We start from the raw sequence: 21,584 nt of genomic DNA on the forward strand, positions 1-21,584 counted from the left end.
AATCATGAAAAAAATTAAAAATAACCTGCAACCACAGATAACACATAATTCAACATCATAGATTATGTGTTATCTGTGCTGCAACCCGGCAATATCGACGATGTACGCTTGCGTAGTATCTGTGATCAAATGATCATGTGCAGCAAATACGGGTTTCAAGGTCAGCCATAAAACAACAAAACAACTGACTTTACCCAACCAACTCTTTAAAATCTTTAATTATTTATTTGTTTTTAACTTAATTCAGATTTATTTACTTATACCCTTGTCTATACAGGCTTATTCTAACTAGACACATAATTACGGAGCGTTTAAAAACTTATTCTTAACAGAGTTCTTAATCTAAAATATGATGAGTGAATCAAAGGATATAGAAGATGCTATACTGGAGAATGCAAATAATGGAAACATGTTAGATTTTGAAGCTAAAATATTTCTAGATATTGTCCGCACTGATGGTTTAGTCATAGCAGCAAAGTAATTCTAATTTTGTTTAAATTAATAATAACTATTTATATTTATGTTCTAGAGGAGTTAATCTAGATTTGGTAATTTTAAATATCTTAAAAGTTTACCAGGATCCTGGAAATTTGGTTATTATATTAAATTCAACTGAATCTGAGCAACGATTTTTTAAAGAAAAATTAAATTATCAACATATTTATAGCGAACACCAAAACGGTAATGAACGGTAAGTTAAAAAATTTTGGTATACAGATATTGGTAGCTATAGGAGCTATTTCTCTACAACTAATGCAGAGAGGAAGAATATTTATGTGGAGGTCTCCATTTTCTATCCACAAGAATTTTAGTAGTTGATTTATTAAAGAAGCGTATACCTACTGATAAAATTACTGGTATGATTGTGTTAAGGGCCCACAGAATATTTGAAAGCTGTAACGAGGCATTTGCTTTAAGGTTGTACAGACAGAATAATCAGGTAAGATTATTATTTTTATACAACGTTTTTGTAGCATTTTTTCTTGCAGAGTGGTTTTGTTAAAGCATTTTCTAATAGTGCTCAAAGCTTTACTATGGGATTCTGTCATGTCGATAGAGTTATGCGTGCTTTATTTGTCAATCAACTTTACATTTGGCCTAGATTCCATCTCCTAATATGTGATTGTTTGAAAAAATATCAAGTATATCATTAATTAATCTAACACATAATATTTTTTAGTTTATATATACATTTTAGCCACAGGTTATTGAATTGCATATACCTATTACAGACCTGATGAAAAAAATACAAACTTATATATTGGAGTTAATGAATTTAACAGTAAAAGAGTTAAAAAAACTTAATCCTCCTTTAGAAATGCAAGATGTTACAGTAGAAAATTGTATAACTAAGAATTTTCATAAAATATTACAGGCAGAATTGAATATGGTGTGGCATCAACTTAGTAACAAAAGTTGTCAATTGATCGCAGAGTTAAAGACACTTCGGCATTTGTTACTGTACACTAAGATACTCAGTATTATGTAAACCACTGTTACTATAAAATTAAATTTTAGATTGCTGTTCTATACTGATTCAGTTACTTTCTACTCCAATTTATTAGAATATAGAAAGCCCGAGTATGCCAGAAACACACAATGGGTTTTAAATAATTCTGCTGAACTTTTATTTAAAGACTCTACTAAATTAGTTTTTACTGAAGATAGAGGTAACCATTGATTTTTAAAAATAATTTTAAAAATGTATTTCTACAATAGTTTTTTTTTAGAATTTAATCCACAATTTTGTCCTAAGTGGGAAGCCCTAATGGAACTTTTAAAAGTGGAAATACCTGCTGAAATCAGTAGATCCAAAAATGAGAATAATACAATATTAATTCTTTGTAGTAATAACAGAACTTGTCATCAACTTAATATGGTAAGTTAGTTTAAGAATTTGAATGAATTTCAACAAGGTTACATTTTCTGACATGAGTACAGGCACAAGTGTGGTGAGCTTGAGGTGCCCTAGCGGGTTGCTTACTTTCCTTCAACTTGCCTGTCTGAGATCCCATCTTGTCTTTTTTTTTTTGTTTTAATAGAGTATTAGAGTATGAAAATTAGTTTGTATTAGTTGTATTTAAAACGACATCTTGATAGAGTCTACCAGGTACGTCTCAAAAGAGGCTCATCCCTATAACTTTTTTATTTTTTTAGATAAAAGAACGAGATTTGGTATGTTAGTATACGACATAATTTAGGATTGATTGACGTATTCAATTGTTTTTGGTCACTTCCTGTTTCACCAGAAATTCTACAACTTTTTATTTTTAAATGGCACCTTCGGTATTTTTTTACTTTATTCAATATAAAATGACACTCTGAATAGAATGACATTGCATATGTCAATTTAATTTTTGACATTCTCGCTTAAAAAAATCGTATTTTAAATTTCGATCTCATCTCACTAATACTCGATGACATAAGCCTGTAAGATGACATAAGCCTGTAAGATGACATAAGCCTGTAACCATCAATAGTAGCAAAAGATATTTCATCAGGAGCCAGTGTTCACTCAGAAGCAAAACAAGTATTTTGTTCACCAATCCATCAAATCTAGTTATTTGTTCCTTAGGCACTGAATATTAATATAATTAATAATAAATTTGATGATAATTAATTATTATAAATAATAATTAATTTCATGCTTGATGATCATTGATTGTTGCGTAATATGAATTGATGTTCCTCAGAGAAAAAACAAGAATATAATATACCAGTTATATTCTTGTTTTTTTTTCCTTCTTGCAAATAAGTTGTACAATATATATCGTAGGGACTATGATTGGTGTTCAGATTTAGGTTATACATTTGATTATATAACTTACAATTTATACATTCACGATTCTCAGTATTACAGTCTTTGGTTGAATGACTGTTTGTCTCACATTTTCCACAGAATGGATTGCTTGTACAAAACTTTGTTGTATGATTATATTAATTACATTTGTAACACCTTCCAATCCAGAAATAATTGCATGTCTTCTACATTTTTATGTCTATTAAAGGTGTTTATGATACAGTAATATCAAAGTATGTATATAATTTTCATTTTCTTGCTAGAATGTAGAAAGAGTAAGGGGGGGGGGGTTAATCACCGCGACCTTAAAGATCTATCGTCCCCTTTCTTGAGTTTATAGCTCATCATACAGTCTATAACTCATCATACATGGTGATATCCTGTTGTAGGAGGGACAGGGTATTTTCCATACTCCTCTCACAACAGATCTGCTCCGAGGAGCGGGCATTTACCTCCTACGAGGGTATACACCATTTCACGGTTGGGGTTTAACCCTCTGTGCCCTTCACAGTCGAGGATCTTGTCTCTGGCCCTAGGCCCAGTGAGGTCGAAGCTGGATTCTCCCGTGAGGTGGAAGCTGGATAATCTGTCTCCATTTTCTCCACCTCTTTAACTTGGTTTCTCCTTAGACCTGATACCGGTGTTGTCCCGAATCTATAATAGAGGATCCCTCTTTGGATTTGAGGTCAATTACACCGCAAGGTTTAGTCGGTCCACTTCTACAGAGCCTCGCATGTAGAAATAAGGGAGACGAGTATACAATGGGTTGCCCCCTGTTGCACCAAGGTTGAGACCAGTAGAGGCTAGTCTTCTATCTATCCACGCATCCCTTTGACCTGGTCCTATCATCACGGGATTTAGGTTTTTGGTAAGGTTTTCTCTTCTCGGTCCAGGCGGTTAAGCTAAGATCCCCCCCTCTTCACCCTCTGCCCGTTATACATGACCACAGACAGTAGAAGGTGCCTGGTATCACGGACAGGGTAGTCCCATCCGTCATCGTTATACGTCTTGGTGCAATTCCCTGGCCACGACACTACAGCCAAGGACAAGACAATGGGATGATCCTTAGACTCAGCTAAAGTACCAGAGGCGATTCCCCCTAGCACCTAACCAGGAGCTTCCTTACCAACGACAAGGTCTCGCATCTCCTAGAGGAAGATTTTCTTGCTAACAATCGATTTTATTTGAATCAATTTTTCCGTTGTTATTATGGTAGAATTCTGCTGCTTTAATCTTCTGAGTAGTTCTTTTTACTGTTGATCTATATTCGAAATCAAAATTAGTTAGGTAGGTAATCGAGGGCGCAATTTTTAAATGCATTGTTTCAAACCATGGAATGGTTTAAATGAATTGTGTTGATTGAATTTAAGTGCTGTTAATTTAAGTGTTGTTTAAAATACATCGCGCTGTAAAAAAACTCATTGCAACTTTATTAGAATATTTTGAACGGAAAAGCGGTAGTAATGGCTCTTTATGTCCCTTAAGTGCTTTTAAGGAGTTGAGTTATGTTGATGTAAATAATAACTGTTTATAGACTTGGTGTATTCTCCGAGTTCGAAACGACCCGTGTGCGGACGCTCTAAGATTCCTTGCCTCGCTGTTGCCGGCATTGAATATCAATAGTTCCTTCTTTTGCTTATCTCACTGATTTTGCCAATTCTGAATTCTTCTGGTTTTAAATTCTGTTTTATAATATTTCTAGTTTCTTGGCTTTCGCAAGCTTTAGTGGGTTTCACTATTACGACACCACAAGTTGGGTGGCGAGTTTCAGATTTTGATATGCATAATTAATAGTACCTAACCTATGCTGCGGGCCACGATGGCATACATATTATAATGGTAAAACTTTGTTTTCCCATCTTAAAGAGTCCATTAATAAATATTGTAAAAAGCTGTTTAATCGCGAACTATTTTCCGAAATATTAAAAGTGCAGTTGTTAAGCCTGTTCCAAAGACTTCAGAGGTTAATGACTCGAAAGACCTGCGCTTAATTAGATTTAAGATTTTAGAGCATGTTATGAACAAACAAATGAAAGAATACGCAAGGCGTACAGAAATGTTGCCTGTTCATCAATCTTGATTTTAAACCGGTCACAATTGTACGACGGCCCTCCTAAAGGTAACTGACGATTTACTGAGCGCGTTAGATAGAGGCAATATGTCGGTCTTGGTGATATTAGACTACAGTAAAGCATTTGATTGCCTGAATCCAGAAAATTTAATATCAATGCTTCACTGCTATAGGTTTTCTGGTTTTCTCAGGACGCGTTAACTCTTATAAGAAATACTTACTGACAGACTGCAGACAGTTAAGTATAATGATCAAATTTCCAAATCCGTACAGTTAACGCGAGTTTAACGATGGATGACAGAATAGAGCGAGGTGTACCATATGGTTCTATTGTTGGGACCTTTTTTGTTCTGTCTTATACATCGCGTTTATCGGATGTACTCAAACATTCTCAGATTCATACATACTGTTACGGATTCCGTCGTTCCACTAATTTAAGCTCACGATAAAATACTTAACGAATTTATTTTCTCACTATATACACACAATTTATACAGGTTACAACACACAATTAACTATTTAAAAATCCATCACCAATTTGTCACCGTTCGCTATACAAAAGCTGACTAAGTGCCGAGCGCGAGTGCCTTTATATATGCCGTTAAAAACCTGGACCTGAGTTGTCTAAGTCAATTTTTTTTGATTTTCTAATTTACATATATTACGATCTGATGTAGTTTTCTATCTACTCACGAGGTTTTAAAAATATTAGTCTATAAAAACTTTTATATGTATATCTTACTCATAATTGTAACCGTAAAGCCGTAACCAGTTACATTAGAAAGCCAGAGTGGCACAAGTCAGACTTAACACTTAACCACATGTTAACTACTCTGGCATTTTATTAGAATATTTCTTACGGCGTAGTGCGATTAACAGAAATTAATTTTGCTTCAAAAGGTTGATTGGATAAGGTTATAGAAGGTTCATGGATCGCAGTAATAACCGTATTTACTGATTCTATAACTTTTAATTATAATGATAAATTACAATAATCATTTTTTACATAACGTGTGTCACAAACATTGATACAACAACACATTCCCGCCATAGAGCACTCTCTATTACTACTAATCACGACATCTATATGAAAGTAGATGTACTAATACTAAATACAGCATTGCATATCAACAAAGGTTGATATTCGTCAAAAATTAATTTTTCATAATAATGTTAATGAAACGTTTTTCCCCAAAAAGTGTCTTCGCTCGAAATACAATGGTTATATTTTAAAATGTTTGACCCATACAAAATTTAGATAGAATTTGTATTTAGATATTGAGTATACATCCAGCTGGTAAATAAAACAGAGGCAGACTAAAAATATTGAATTATCTGTTCTTCATGAATTTTGGTTGCATGTAAAAAAGTCAAATATCTAAAATAATCTCAATTTATACCGCCAGTATATCCAGGGTTTTTAAGAATCTAAAGGTGTAGAAGCAATAAATATACCTTTTTTCTTTCTAAACTAGGTCCAATATAATACAGAACATTTAGAAGATAATATGCCTTATGAAGAGCTTAACTAGGGTGTTTTTGATAATTCTGATACTATCAGATATATTTCTTAACTTGTTAAACCGTTATATTGTCTTATTAACATTTGTAAGATATAGATACAGTTTTTTTTAAATATATATTTTTAGCCGACCATACCAATAGGTATGGTAGGCTATTAAGATCGGCAAAAAATTTTTTTTAAATTTCACTCAAAATGAGTTATTTGGGTCATAAATGATCTAAATACAAAATATTTTCATGGTGTCTGTTTGTCTGTCCGTCTGTAACACGATAACTCAAAAACCGCTGAACCGAACCGGCATAAAAATACTGTGGCACCCGAGAATCTGGCCATTAGTTTTTGGTGGGGGGTGGGGGTGAGGGGTTGGTAAGGGGGTATGGGAGGGGGTAGATAGAGGCAATATGTCGGTCTTGGTGTTATTAGACTACAGCAAAGCATTTGATTGCCTGAATCCAGAAAGTTTAATATCAATGCTTCACTGCTATAGGTTTCCTGGTTTTCTCAGGACGCGTTAACTCCTATAAGAAATACTTACTGACAGACTGCAGACAGTTAATTATAATGATCAAATCTCCAAATCCGTTCAGTTAACGCGAGTTTAACGATGGATGACGGAATAGAGCGAGGTGTACCATATGGTTGTATTGTTGGGACCTTTTTTGTTCTGTCTTATACATCGCGTTTATCGGATGTACTCAAACATTCTCAGATTCATAGATACTGTTACGGATTCCATCGTTCCACTAATTTAAGCTTACGATAAAATACTTAACGAATTTATTTTCTCACTATATACACACAATTTATACTGGTTACAACACACAATTAACTATTTTAATTTCACTCAAAATGAGTTATTTGGGTCATAAATGACCTAAATACAAAATATTTTCATGGTGTCTGTCTGTCTGTCTGTCCGTCTGTCTGTACTTATGATTGTACCGTATGATCGAAAAAAAACGGCGTCCAGTTGGCTGGGAAATGAACATCAATGACATTTCCCATATAAATTTACATTTAAAATGACAGCGATCTTCATTCCATAGCCATCGCTGACGCGGTTTTTTCTCGATCATACGGTAGAAAAGATAGTTATATTACAAATTTTACTGTAGCGGCATCCAGTATAAAATCAATTCGAAATATATTAGACACTATTTTGTTTGAAAAATGCAAATTTCGAAATCTTTTTTGATATAGAATTATTATTGTTTAAGCTTTTAGGAAGTGGTCCTCAGCATTACCTAGTATTTTTGGCATTGAAAAATAAGATACAATTTAAACGTTTAAGTCAAGCGTTCAAGGATTGTCATATGACGATAGAAGAGACTAGAAAAGAAGACCAATATAATGAGTTAAATAAAAATATTCAGTACAATGATGAAAATGCGTTTTCAAAAGAAGAAGACGAAAATACCAAGTTTGAAAGCACATATATATTGACCATGAATGACCCTATAAAGGATTCCTCTACAGATGCATGTAATGATCAAATATTTACACCTGTTGCAGATGTAAGTGTATAAATATATTTTTTCATTAGGTTTAACTGGTATAGTTATGCGTAAAAATAGATATTTTAAGAAGTTTTAAAAATTAAAAGTATTATAAAATATGCGTATACAAAGAATATATTTATGATATTCTATAAGGAATGGGACAAAAATAGGATATCATCATATTTTAAGAGAAACAAAATATCATAATATATTATTATTTAATTGCTTTTATTCAACTTAATTCAACTATAAATCGTAATTTTAATGATTTGTTTGAAAATTATAGCAATTACCTTTAGGTACTACTGAGTACCTGTCAGTCTTATAGGATCGCAAAAACGGATAATACATTATTTTTTGTTCTTGAAAAATAATTGGTACAAAGCCAATAATTTTAATTACATTGAGAGATAAATCTATCGTAGATATTTTAAATATTTTAATATAAATAAGGCGAAGCGGAACAACATCGCCGGCAGAGCTATTCAGTGGAATGCACAAGGCAGTAGAAGACAGTGGCGGCTCGTGACCCGTGGGACTGGGCAGGCGACAAGTTTTTAGTTGCATCTATTTGCCCCCCCCCCTAAATTTACATAATACCCTAACTAAACTTTGCCCTAACCCAGTTCGTAAATATATGTTATCCCTGGGTTAAAAACATAGCTCAAGAATATTTAGGACAAAACTAAAGCAAAAATAAGACCATTCAACGTAATGACATAATGTACAAGTATGTGTTTTTTTTATTTGCTCAGATGCTAATTTTTATATAAGTACTTTGATAAATAAGATAATAGTACCATGGAGTACATCATAGGATTTTAACAACTAGTTGTGTTATGAATCTATAACACAACTAGTTTTTATAATAATGAAAAACAATTGTCGTTACAACATAATACACAATACTACATAATAAATAATGATTCGGTGGCACGTACTGCGGCAACTTCTACATCTGAAGGAAGACTTTCGGAATCTCTCATAGTAATTTTTAAAATGATTTTTCTGGACAAAAAGTGCTCGCGTTTACTTGACAGGGCAAACTTAGAAAGAAAAGTGATATTTTCAAAAGTCAATAACTCGGAAACGGTTGGTTTGAGGAACATTGTGTGTATTTCGATTTTTGTTTATAATTGGAGGAAGAACCGAAATATGCAATAATATACAGGGGGTTCCATTTAAAAAAAATAAACTTTGATGTGCCACGACTTTATGACCGATCCTGTATATGTATTTAAATTTTTTACCCGCTAATAGATATTTATAAACTCTATAACTTTTATATTTAACTTTTTGCGGTACCTCCTATATTATTTTACCGTAGTTTACACGGGATAGAAAATTGCGATAGAACTTGCTAGAGTAACTTGCGATAGTGTTTATATTTAAGGAAATTTTAAAGCAATTTCTTGCAACAAGTACTTTCTAGGCATATGCTTTGAGCAAGAAATTGCATGCACGTTTACACGGTATGGTGTATATTGCACAAGTATATTGTTTCGTAGAAAAATGTCGTGCCGTAAAAAGAGAGCTGCAGCCACTGCTCTTGTTGTTGCAATTTTACGCAAACAGTCAAGAAAATCTAGAAAAAGAATATGGGTTAAAGAATGGATTGCCAGAAGGCTTAGTCTTGGAGCTTACGCGATGTTATTAAAAAAAATAAGAAATGAAGACTCAAAGCATTTAAACAATTTTCTGCGAATGTCAGAAGTCGATATTACTTTTTCTTTTTATAATTTTATTCCACTCCTGGTTTGCTTGGGTACGAATATTATGTAGCTTCCGCTGAATCTCAGCCTCAGTTGTGTTGAATTTGTCAGCTATAAATTTGATTGCTTTTTGCTTTTTCGCTCTATCTCTGTAAATTTTCGATTTTTTTGCCACAATTCCGGAAATCCTTCAAATAAATTAATCAAAGTGATGGTATCTTCATTCGACCACATACTCCATTTTAATATCGATATTTAACACGCCTTCGAAAATCACTTGCACCAAAAACTTTCAACAAGACGGAAATAAATTTTAACTTGCCATAGCACTATCCCACTGTATCACACTTGCAAGCGTTTTTCGTCACAACCACTTCCCCGCCAGTTTTGTGACTTGCTGGGAGAGTGCTTTCGGATAATGTTTACATTATGCAAGTTTGGTAGAAGTGCTCTCAGACATATACTTGCGATAATTTACTTGCCCGTGTAAACTACGCTTAAAATCGACCGTTTGCATACATAACAGTGACCCTGTATATGTTAAAAATGATATTTACAAAAAATGCATATACTGTGTTTCTCCTTGGGACAGCCGAACTACTCCGAAAATCCAACTGCAACTGAACATCAACTCCCGAGTTTATAAATCCAGCTTAACTAATGATTTTTCGATTGACAGATGGCCGTCGCATCTTCGCATGCAATTTACAACGTTGTCAATAAAATTGTTTAATATAATTTTCTTCTGAAATAAGGGCGAAGTTGTCATAATATAGCTCTCAAAACACGCTGTATGTTTAAATTTAAAATAACAAAGAATGGAGCAATTTTATAACAAATAGAAATAAATATATTTATTATCTCGCTGTGTCCAATCGGTTGCATTCAGGACCAATATGAATATATCAACTTTTCTTAACCTATAATACAATTTCAACTTTAAATTATGTTCATTTCATGATTTTACCAACGCTTATTCAGGATGTTCAGTTGGTATAGGAGAATGGGTGCAGACATAGACAGAAGACAAATACAATAAGCCTCATAGGTCGCAGTGTTTCCGGCAGAGGATGGCTCCTTATTGGAAAAAAATAGTACAATAGAAAAATTATGAGATATTGAAATTCATTTATTTTCATTTTGTTCTTTGCTCCTACGTGGAGCATAGGGCGTCAGTAAATGCTCTCCCGTGGGTTCGTTTGTTTGAAATTGATTTAACATCAAACCATGATCGGCTTACTGTTCCGATCCCCTTTTTAATTGTTCTTTACCACGTATGTCTTGCACGGCCAGTTCATCTACTGCCTTGTAGGTTCCACTCAATAGCTCTGCCAGCGATGTTTTTGCCGCATTACTTCTTGAGCATTTTTATTTTAGGGTGATAGCATAAACTTAAAAGATATTTCTAAAACTGTTTGTTCGCCCACAATACTAATTCAAACATTTAAAGGAGGAGAGAATTATATTAGCCTCCAGACTACATTAGAAGCATTGAACCCGAATTTCCTAATTATGTATCATAGCAATGTAACAGCAATACGAGACATCGAAGTAAGAATAATATCTAGAATAATACCTAGATATATCTTTGGAATAATATATAGATAATATCTAGATATGTATTGTTTTTCTATGTTTTAGATGTATGAAGCACACAATAAAAACCCCGGAAAATTAAAAACTTATGTTCTCATACATGCAGGAACAGTCGAAGAACAATCATATTTGACGTTACTGAGAAGGGAAAAAGAAGCATTTGAATTTTTAATTCAAACAAAAGCTGTTTGTTTAAGGTTTCCATAGGATTTGAGGGCGAGACTTGATTTTTCTATTTTAGCAAATGGTAATTCCGTCTGATCAAGATGGTAAAAATGCTCAATGTATTACTCTACAAAAACCACTAGATAGTTCCGAAAAAAATACACGTCAAGGAGGTCAAGTCACAGCGGTAGAAAAATCTTTTGTTATTGTTGATATGAGAGAATTTCGAAGTGATTTGCCATCCCTGATACATAAAAGAGGAATTGATATTGAACCATTAACAATTACGGTTAGTTGTACCAGGTGTATTAGTTACTTACTTATTAGTGTATTAGTTGTATCTATCGTATTTACCATATTTTTGTCAATATCTTTGGTTTGAAAAAAAGTGTTAAGTTGTTGTCTTTGCTGACTTATATTCTTCTCTACTCTGAGCTAAAATTACACAAGTCAGTGTTAGTTACTACGCAATTTACATGTTTTTGGAAAAAAAGGTGCAATGTTTGTTAAATTCTCTTTAAATTAAAAAAAAAATGTTTGTTCTGTTATTACTAGCTTAATTTGTTAGATAAATACTTACCGAGTTAAACTAAACTGACTCCTTGAACCTGACACTAAAACGCCTTGAAATTTATATTTTATTAATAGTTAAATTTACACATTTTGTCAAAACTGCGAAGTCTAATATTTCAGAATTATGGATATGTGGCATATCAGATTATTACAATAAGCCCTACAATTATTATATTCAACATACTTACCGTATGATCGAATAAAAATAGCGTCAGCGATGGCTATGAAATAAAGATCGCTGTCATTTTATATGTGAAATTATAGGGGAAATGTCATAGACCGTCATCAAAGAGTAGATAAGACAAGAGAAGACAGTGAACAAAGAAGTCGAATTTCGCGAGAGAGACGCAGGTATATTAAAATTTAAAGGTCCCGTCAAGTCCCATTTTGTCTGTTGCCAAGTATATTTCTTTGAAAAATAAACAAGATTTTCTGAAAATAAATTAATAATATATGAAGGATATAAGTAACGTATGTTAATACGGAAATGTAAATTTTTAGTTTAGCCTTGGTTTAGGTTCTTTTTTCGCAATGTACTGATAATATCAAAGAAACAGAATGACTTAAGTTGATCGATTTTTGACTTAAGTTGATCGATAAACAGATAAAATCTGAAAATCTGACAACGGCGTATTTTATTTATTCTAACCTATGATTTTAGGACGCTAATCAGCTGTGCTAATCAGGCTTAAACATAAACAAATCTGATTAGTTGTTTTCTTGCATTTTTGCCTTTTTAAAGTGTGTTTTCAGAGATTTGTAATTATTGTTAAATATAGACTGAACAGGACACCAGCAGCAGGAAAAAGACGAGATGGTGGCAATGTGATAACTTATAAAGACTGCAAAAATAGGTCTTATTCTTCGACAAACGCAATATTTCCTCTTTTCCAAAGGATCCTGAAAAGTATTTTTATAGAAATATACTATATAATTATGTTATTAAACTAAATGTAATCCATAGATCGAAGACATGGTTAGAAGCTTGTAATCGCGATTTATTAAATAAAAATTGAGCAACTCTATTTTTTTGTACATAAATTCCACATTGTGATATTACACTTGTTCAAGTCCATATGTAAAAAAAATGCACGTAAATAAAACATTTCTTACAAATCGACTTGGTCACTTTCTCTTGTTTACCAATGATATACAAATTATTGCTTTTATTATCTTTATTCCCCGACAAATATGTTTCTAATTATAATTTATTTTATATAATATTTAGAAAACTCATTTTTTTTGTTTCTATTTATTTCTTTACCCATACAGTAATTATTTATAAGCTATACAGGCAAGTTTTTATAATAGTGTATTTCAAATTTCCCGCGAAAAAATTACGAAAATTTAAAGGGACAAGCGAGACGAGGTCACTCTCCCCACCACTCAAACATGAAAGGTACCGCGCGAACTGTCGCCTCTTGTTTTATCTACTCTTTGCCGTCATTTCCAAGCCAACTGGACGCCGTTTTTTTTTTGATCATACGGTATAAATATACCGATCTGGTCATCGAAACTGCGTGGTCTGGATTTTAAGTGTAAGACAGTGATGTAAACAGCTTAATAAAAAATCAAATATATTAAAGAGATAAAAGTTGGGTTGATACATTTCTTCTATGGTATTGCCGGATTTTGCATCAAAATTTCAAACAGCACAAGTAAACGTTTACGAAAAATGTTGCATCTCCCCGGGTTGGGACTTAATTTTTCACAATTAATTACTCATTTTACTACAGCTGTAATAAATTATATTTAGCTTAGATATATTTTCTTCATTTCAGTAGTATACATGAGTTTTTAAAATAGTTTTTTTTTCTACACACGTAAAAACCGGCAACACTTTATGCCGCTCTTTAGTTTGTCCATCAACCGGTCATTTATATTTATCTCTGTCACGTGCATTAAAATACAGCCTATGCAGACGAAGTGTCCAGGATGGTATATATTATATTTTAGGTAGGGGACTATATTTTAACAAACGATATCTGCGTGGAAAGAAAAAGTATATCCGATCTAATTCAGTCATTAAACTCTGGAAGATTATACCAACAATGTACTCAAATGCAAAGATATTATTCTAAACCAATGTTATTAATTGAATTCGAACAGAATGGGTCATTTAGTTGGCAGGTTAGCTTGTTATATAAATATTTCTCTATTCACCTATCTTATCTTTCAAGAACCAGTATATGCTGTCTGAAGATAGTAACAACTTTGATATACAACAAAAGTTGTTACTTCTGACAATCCACTTTCCAAAGTTGAAAATTATATGGAGCCCGAGCCCCTATGCAACAGCTCAGTTATTTGAAGAATTAAAAGTGAGTATAGTCTGATCAAATGGGAAGCAAGATGGAGCGACAGTTAATGTCACTCACAATTGTCTCTTCTCTCGCTGGACAGATACAGATCAATTTGTGGAGTATTTCAGCAAGGAAAAGAAGAACCTACTATTGAGAACGCATTAGCTATTGGCTGTGATCAAGATTTAGATATTATTGAAACTAAATATAATTCCAGTATTTATGATTTTATGCAGAAGTTGCCTGGCATTACAACTAAAAACATTCATCAAATATTAAGAAATGGAATAAATCTTGGAGAAATTATAAAACAGTCTGAGGTAAAATTAACATACTTTTGGTAGTTCGAAAAAATAAGCATATATGTTTAGGGCGATCTGGATTGTTTATTTAATAACTCAATAGATGCACGTGCATTTCATTCAGCGCTTCATCAATCTTGTATACCAGAAAAAAATGACAGAAAAGAAGAATTTAAACAAAAAAAATCCAATTTCGGCAGAGGTAAACTAAAGAGGAGCAGAAATATATGAGAAATCAACAGTAATCAAAACATTTTATTTTATTTTTTCTAAAAATAAAGCTATTTATACTACTGACGAATTTTTATTTCAAGTAGTTAAGTTACAAACAATTATCTGAACTAATTCCTTATTTACTTCTTGGCTTTTTTCTCCTTACCCGCCTTGGTTACATCGTCGGGATTTTCTGCGGCATCTTTTGCTCGTTTGGCTCTTATACCCACTAATCTTGCGTCAGCGCGAGCTTTCCTGAAAAAAGAAAATACGTATAAAATACCAACGTCCACATATTATGAAAACTTTTTTGTATATGATAAAAAAAATGTTAATTCAATTTTTCTTTAAAAAATTTTACAATAGGAATATTGAAATTTTTCAAAACTTCAGAAAATATAGATTAAATGTAATTTGAATTTTTATTTTATCTCAAAATGCTAATTTATGACTAAAATGAATTCATCTTTTCGCCAGTTACAATAGGCTTGGTACATTTCAGTAGATTTCAACAAATTCCGACCGCAATTCAACAAATTCCGCTTCAACGGCAGAAATCAGAAATTATCAGTACGTATTTCACGCCGCCGGCGCGGTGCCGCACTGTCGACAGTCACAATATTTTTCTTTCTTTTTTTTACATCTACCATTACTATTTAGAAAAATAGTCTAATTATTATTATTATCTTATTGAAATTTTGGGATAATATTCTGATTCGTAAATATTTTGATACAAAGTTAACTTATCACCAATTTCGACCCGTTTTTAATGTATCGTTAATAAAGAACAAATTAATATAAAAAAATCAATGAAAATAAATTTTTGAAATTAGTAATTTTTTTATTACGTAATTGCCAATTCTTAGTTAATGTTTTTTTTTTAATTTTTGCATTTAAAAATTATTTTGTTTATCAGGAATAACAATATTAACAAACCAGATGAAAACACACAAACATCAAAGTTTTTGGACTATATAAATTGAGATTCGACTGGATTCGCTCTACCACTTATATCCATATAATTGCTGAAGTATAGCGAACACAAAAATATAACATTTATCTGCTTTTTGATAGTTGATTTTACCAATCATAAAGGATATTCCTTAATAACATGGTAAAATTTAAAGGAAGAAAAAAACTTCGAATGAATGTATGTCCCAAACATCTTAACTTTTGAGATACAGGGTGGTAAATTTTTCAGAAAAAAAAAGTTTTCCATAATAACTCTGATGTTATTATAGATATCTTTATGAAACTTTATCCACGTTTTCTATGCAGCAAACCATCTTTTTGATGTTCAAACAAAATTACTTATTTCAACCAGTGACGTCGGCACGGGTTTTATATAGAATACATTTCGAGAAAAAATGGTACGCCACTGACTTGTTTTATAATAAACATTATTATTTCTAAACATTCTTTGTCTCTTCATTTTTTTCGTTGAACGTATAGTTTTTGCTTAAAAAATTAAAGTACTTCAGGGTCAAATCGCTAAAAATCTGATGCGGTGATTGTTGTGTTGAAATCGTTTCTGGCTTCGACTGGATGGAAATTGAGATATACAAGACACTTTTTTGGGGGATTTAAAAATTATAATTTTTATGCATAGAAAACGTGCATCAAATTTCATAAGACATCTATAATAACCTCAGAGTTAGTATAGATAATAAAAAAAGTTTTTTTTTAAATTTACCATTTTTTTTGTACCTCTATACTTAAGATGTTTAATATATACATGTTTGTTTTATGCCACACTTTAATGTGTAGAAAAACTTTAATTTGTTAAAAGCATATTCAAGTACATGTTTTATTTATATTTATTTTAGGTGAACTTTATGAAAAATTTATTAACATGGAAAATTGAGATGTGAAGTTTATAATTATATCTTTTTTTTATGTTTGGCCGTTTAAAAAAAATAATTTTGTAAACAGAAATAAATAAATATATATATTATTATGTTTTATATTTTTGTATAAATGCAAATATAAGTATAAATTTTCTAAAATATCACAATGTCTCTCTGTTTTCATATAGCCGTTCCACTGTGCTTGATCGCATTAAAATAATATTGAAACCGTGGTTTTGTCATAATATTTTAGTATTTTAGTTTTTTGTTAGTGCAGTTATTGAGACTATAAAACACTCAGGTACGAGGTTTGTGTGATGTAACGCTGTTTCGGGTAGTAAAAAATAAGTGAAAAAGAATTCTAACTAGGCGTCGCGTCGTGTTGTGACAATTTCAAAAAAATTTTCAAAAAATGTTAACACATAAATCTCTTTTACGCGTAATTAGGCCGTTGTTGGGTGCAAACATTCAATAACTCAACTTTCCCGGATATTCAGCTCTCCCGAAACAACTTTTTATAGCTTCATAGTTTCTCACACTGATTTGGTCAAAAGCAACAATGGATTCAAACAGTTCGACAACACAAGTGTGTAAATAAAGTACTCGTTACACAATCAAAAAATTAAATAGACATACCTTGAAAGGATAAAATATAATTTGCAATATTAAATAGGTAGGTATACTTTTTTTAATTAACTAGCGATTAAATGTTTTATGAATACCTTCTAAAATTATACAGATTTAAAGCCGTGTATTTGTATATACTAGTTGTTTACGATATTCTCCGATGGTGGCAGAAGCGGCGGAGAAATGCCCCAAGCCTACAATTCCAATAGATCAGCCAATAATAATTATTATGAGCTTGTAGTAATCATTACTACAAGCTCATATTACGACAACCATATAAAACAGTGCCAGTTTGTGGTTGAAATCATATATCTCTTTCAAGATTTACAAATATTGGTAGAGAGTTAAGTTTTCCTAATATATAAAGAATTTATTAGTGGCTCTCAAAATAAAACAAGGAGCAGATAGTATACTTTTAATTGTTCTTTAATTTCTTTTATTATCAATCATGGCCTACTAATAAATATGATTTTTTATTAAAACCATTAAATATTGCAGTAAATAGTGAAAATAAATAGAGTGATATATATATTTCAGAAGCTTATGACAAGCCAGATCATATAATTTATAAATATACAAGGCGTTCCATTTAAGAAAATATAACTTTAGTTCATATCTTTAAAAATGTTCTTTTTATAGAACCAAACCAAGCCAAACGAAGAGGGCTATGAAAATTTTGTTTACGGCATCTTTCATTTGACAAAAAAGTGGGACAGGTTTGTGCAAACCCCACCCTTCTATCTTCACTAATAACGGAGATACCGTATGATTTAAACCAAAAAGGGATACCCTGTACACAAAACAATGATTGATAAAGTAACTAGTAGTTACGAGTCCATAGAAGTAACTAAAGTTTACATCACTGCCGAGAGCAACAGTTGTGTCTGTCATTTTATTCACTGACAAAATTATGTTCGTCATTTTTTGGATGACCTCTTATCGAAATCTTCCCTAACTCTTTGCACAGACTATATGATTGGTGATTTGTTAAATTGGCATCAGTCACCATTCAGCCATTTTTGTGTTTTTAATTTGTTTCTCAATTCTACATTATACTACAGTTTCTTATTAAAAGGGTCTCTGTACTGACGTTCACAAGTTATTATAGCGCTATAGTTCCCTATAAATAAAAAATTGTCAAAATATATGTTCCCTGACTGAAGCCTACTGTAACAAATTACGATTCAACAAGGTCCCCTAACGAAAACTGCGCATCGAAAGCAAAAAAATACCGATAAAAAAGACCAGTTTTAATAACTTTCTAACTAAATATGTATCATTATACTGTATGATGGAAAAAAACGGCAACAGCGATGGCTATGAAATAAAGATCGTTGTCATTTTATATGTAATTTTTTTTTTGTTTAGATTGCACACTAATCTATTTCCTTATTGAAAGCAGCACATTTGATCATCAAAAAAACTATTAAAAGAAAAGAATAATTATTGGCTAGCTTCAGAGTATGTTAGGACGTTCTATCAATTTTAAATTTTCCTGGGTTATGTTATGTTATTTGAGGCTTTATTTTAAATCAAATTTTGTGAATCAAATGGTTGTATAGGCTTTAAACTGCTTTAAACCAACAAAAAAAATGTTAGAATTATTTTCATCTCAAATGTATTTGAATAATATAAATGACAATATGACAGATAATGAAAGGGAACTTAACGATGAAGTTTGGGAAGAAATTCAAATATAACTACCTATATACATATTATAATTATACATATTTTTTAATCTTCCCTAATTTAAAAATCAAGCACTTCTATATTTAATAGTTTACCAATAGTTGTTTTATTTGATTAAAAATTCATGATTTGCAATAAAAATCTAACCCCGTCAAGTTTACATTTTAAAATGTAGGTATGTAGAGTTGCCTCCATAGATATTTGAGACTGTTTATTTTTTTATACCTACCAGTTTGTATTACAAATATAAAGCAAACCGTCTCAAATATTTATGGAGAAAACATTACAGAATATTACCAAGAAAAAGTATCACTGGTTGCATAATCGGCTCCTTTGGGCTACTTTTGATCATCCGATCGGCTATTTCTGGTGAAAAAGATCTGGCAACCCTGTATGAGGCTAGAATGTAGAATTTATCTTTTTTCTCTATTAAGCTTAAGAAGAGTGACAAAGAAGACCAATTCCGATGTAGCTGTATAATCATTGTTACCGCCAAAGACAAATTTATTTGTCTTTAGTGGTAAACAATAAAATTTTAATTATTGGGTGCCTGACAAATGAAATTTGCATAAATAAATTACTTTGTTTTTTTTTTCTACTCTCCTATTAATTTTGATAAATAGCAGGATAATTTAAACTAATAAGAATAGATATATTTTTATCTGTGTTAAAGGTTAATAAAAGAATCACAAGGAAGTGTCCACCATAAGGGAGCATTGGTGGTTTTGGCTTGTTACACTAATGATTTCTATTCAGAAAATTCCAAAAATTTGATATATAGATTATTAATATCCCACCCAGGCATCCCTTTACGCTCCACAATCCTGTAAGATTTTGGGGTTACTTATGGATAATCCGCGCTTTTTTCATATTAGAAAATGTTATGGCATCTTCAATGCTGTATAGAAATCTTTAAAAATCCGAAGTACCTAAAAGGTACCAAGACCTCTTCTACATTTTCATTTAGTACCTATATTTTTTAAACATAAGTAACAAAAATACAAGATATCCGCTCATAAAACAATTATTAAGTTCTAATTGTATTGCTATGAAAATTTAGAAAAATTAAACATATTTAACATGTGCAGTTTTAGTCATAGTAACCTAATTTCATCAAGACTCACCTTAATGTAATGTATGCATTAAATCCTTTCTCTTCCTCAGTAGGTACTCTTGCTTTGCTCCTAATTGTAGGCTGTTTAACTGGAAACACTTCTCCAAACAATTGAGTAACATTCTTCCTTTCTTCTTCTGTAGCTTCACCAGCTGCCAACTTCTTTTTGATATTAGCAGGGAATAAAACTAACTTCGCTCTAAAACATAATTTTTATAATCTACTAATATTCAAAAGATAATACCTCACCTATATTCTTTCAATCTTTGAGCATTAATTTGAATGGATTCTATAGACTTGTTCCTTCTACGAGGATCTACAGAAATTCCAATAGTGCGTGCAAATCTTCGGTTAATTCCAGCAGACTTTAACTCTTGCAAAGTAAATCCGCGTCCAGCACGTACCTTTAATACAGAATTAGATCACATCAAATAAGTATCATATAACTATTTTATTGGTAATTATTGGAAAAATTGGAAATCGTCTCTTCACGAAAATTTGTATACACCCTATTTTGAGGTCGTAGATTACGAATCTAAACCTTTCTTTTGGCGGATGATTACGGCTTTTCAGAAAAATTAAAATTTATTGGGACATTGAAATTTTCAGCATTTAAACCGTATAAAATAATAATTTCGTTACCTTTGTATGATACCTAATCGTGGGGCATCTTACTACAGGTCGAAGAGGACCAGCAGCAGGTCTAGGAGCAATAGACCTAGCTTTTTTGATGCGGTTCTGGTGTCTTCTAATTTTTCTAGCGGGTTGATTAAACCAAGTTTTTACAAACCTTTGCCAATCTTTATGGAAATGGCCATTCGGAATCATATTATTACCTTTCGGTGCCATTATAGACTAATTTTTCCTTAAAACAATAAAAACACGTGCAAACGTCGAAATGATTCCACACGGAAAGACAGAGCGAAGCAGATCCACATCCACAGAGCAGTTTTTAGGTGGCTTTTAGGTTACGCACAGGTTACGTGTTGAGACATCAAATAGAGAATTATCGTCGCAAAAAGTGTTTCCAACCGTAAAATAGAAAAAAGTCGTAACACCCTTTGAAATGGTGTGGATCCGGTGGCTGACCTTGAAACGAGTTTTTGCTGCATTTAGTCACAGACACTACGCATGCGCACATCTTCGATGTTGCCAGATTGCAAGTTATTTTGGAATTATTTTCAATAGAAAACAAATATGTGCTCTTCAGTGTTTTTTTGTCAATATATACAGTATGATCGAAAAAACGGCGTCCAGTTGGCCGGGAAATGAAAAGGGAAATGACGATTGAGTACATTTCCCATATAAAATGACAACGATCTTCATTTCATAGTCATCCCTGACGCTATTTTTTTTAATCATAGTACTCGCGGTATAATATTTATATTATTATTTTAATATTTTGCACAACACGTGAAACGTGAACGCTTATTATGTATTTTCATAGTCAATAAAATTAAATAGAAATAAAATTCTAGATTCCTATAATTAATCTAATTGCTCTAGATTATTATGCTACGTTTATAAAGTGCTTTATTAAAAATTCGG

At 32.0% G+C, this 21,584-nt stretch overlaps 2 protein-coding genes across 3 annotated transcripts; one reads left to right on the forward strand and one right to left on the reverse strand.

Moving 5' to 3' along the window:
• The first annotated feature begins 102 nt into the window (after positions 1–102).
• Positions 103–14,839, forward strand: LOC115878661 (DNA repair endonuclease XPF). Of its 2 annotated transcripts, none has more exons than XR_004049581.1 (15): positions 103–477; positions 530–691; positions 760–940; positions 990–1,142; positions 1,199–1,461; positions 1,519–1,670; positions 1,731–1,879; positions 7,614–7,910; positions 10,985–11,158; positions 11,249–11,389; positions 11,445–11,657; positions 13,898–14,071; positions 14,122–14,262; positions 14,345–14,564; positions 14,616–14,799. XR_004049581.1 is itself a non-coding variant. In XM_030895208.1 (15 exons), exons 1-15 carry the CDS (start codon positions 350–352, stop codon positions 14,775–14,777), a joined length of 2,682 nt encoding a protein of 893 aa, XP_030751068.1. In that variant the 5' UTR covers positions 103–349; the 3' UTR covers positions 14,778–14,839. The 2 variants fall into 2 exon arrangements, 1 of the variants encoding a protein (XP_030751068.1); XM_030895208.1 differs by having other exon boundaries at positions 14,373–14,564; positions 14,616–14,839.
• LOC115878662 (60S ribosomal protein L13) lies at positions 14,831–21,056 on the reverse strand. The gene is made up of 4 exons (XM_030895210.1): positions 20,679–21,056; positions 20,286–20,440; positions 20,047–20,235; positions 14,831–15,014 (listed from the first exon to the last, which is right to left on the reverse strand). Exons 1-4 carry the CDS (start codon positions 20,883–20,885, stop codon positions 14,900–14,902), a joined length of 666 nt encoding a protein of 221 aa, XP_030751070.1. The 5' UTR covers positions 20,886–21,056; the 3' UTR covers positions 14,831–14,899.
• Between the last annotated feature and the right edge of the window lie 528 nt (positions 21,057–21,584).

This window comes from Sitophilus oryzae, unplaced genomic scaffold (genome assembly GCF_002938485.1).
Source record: "Sitophilus oryzae breed Bouriz unplaced genomic scaffold, Soryzae_2.0 scaffold_1521_pilon_pilon, whole genome shotgun sequence".
NCBI classification, from domain to species: Eukaryota; Metazoa; Arthropoda; class Insecta; order Coleoptera; family Curculionidae; genus Sitophilus; species Sitophilus oryzae.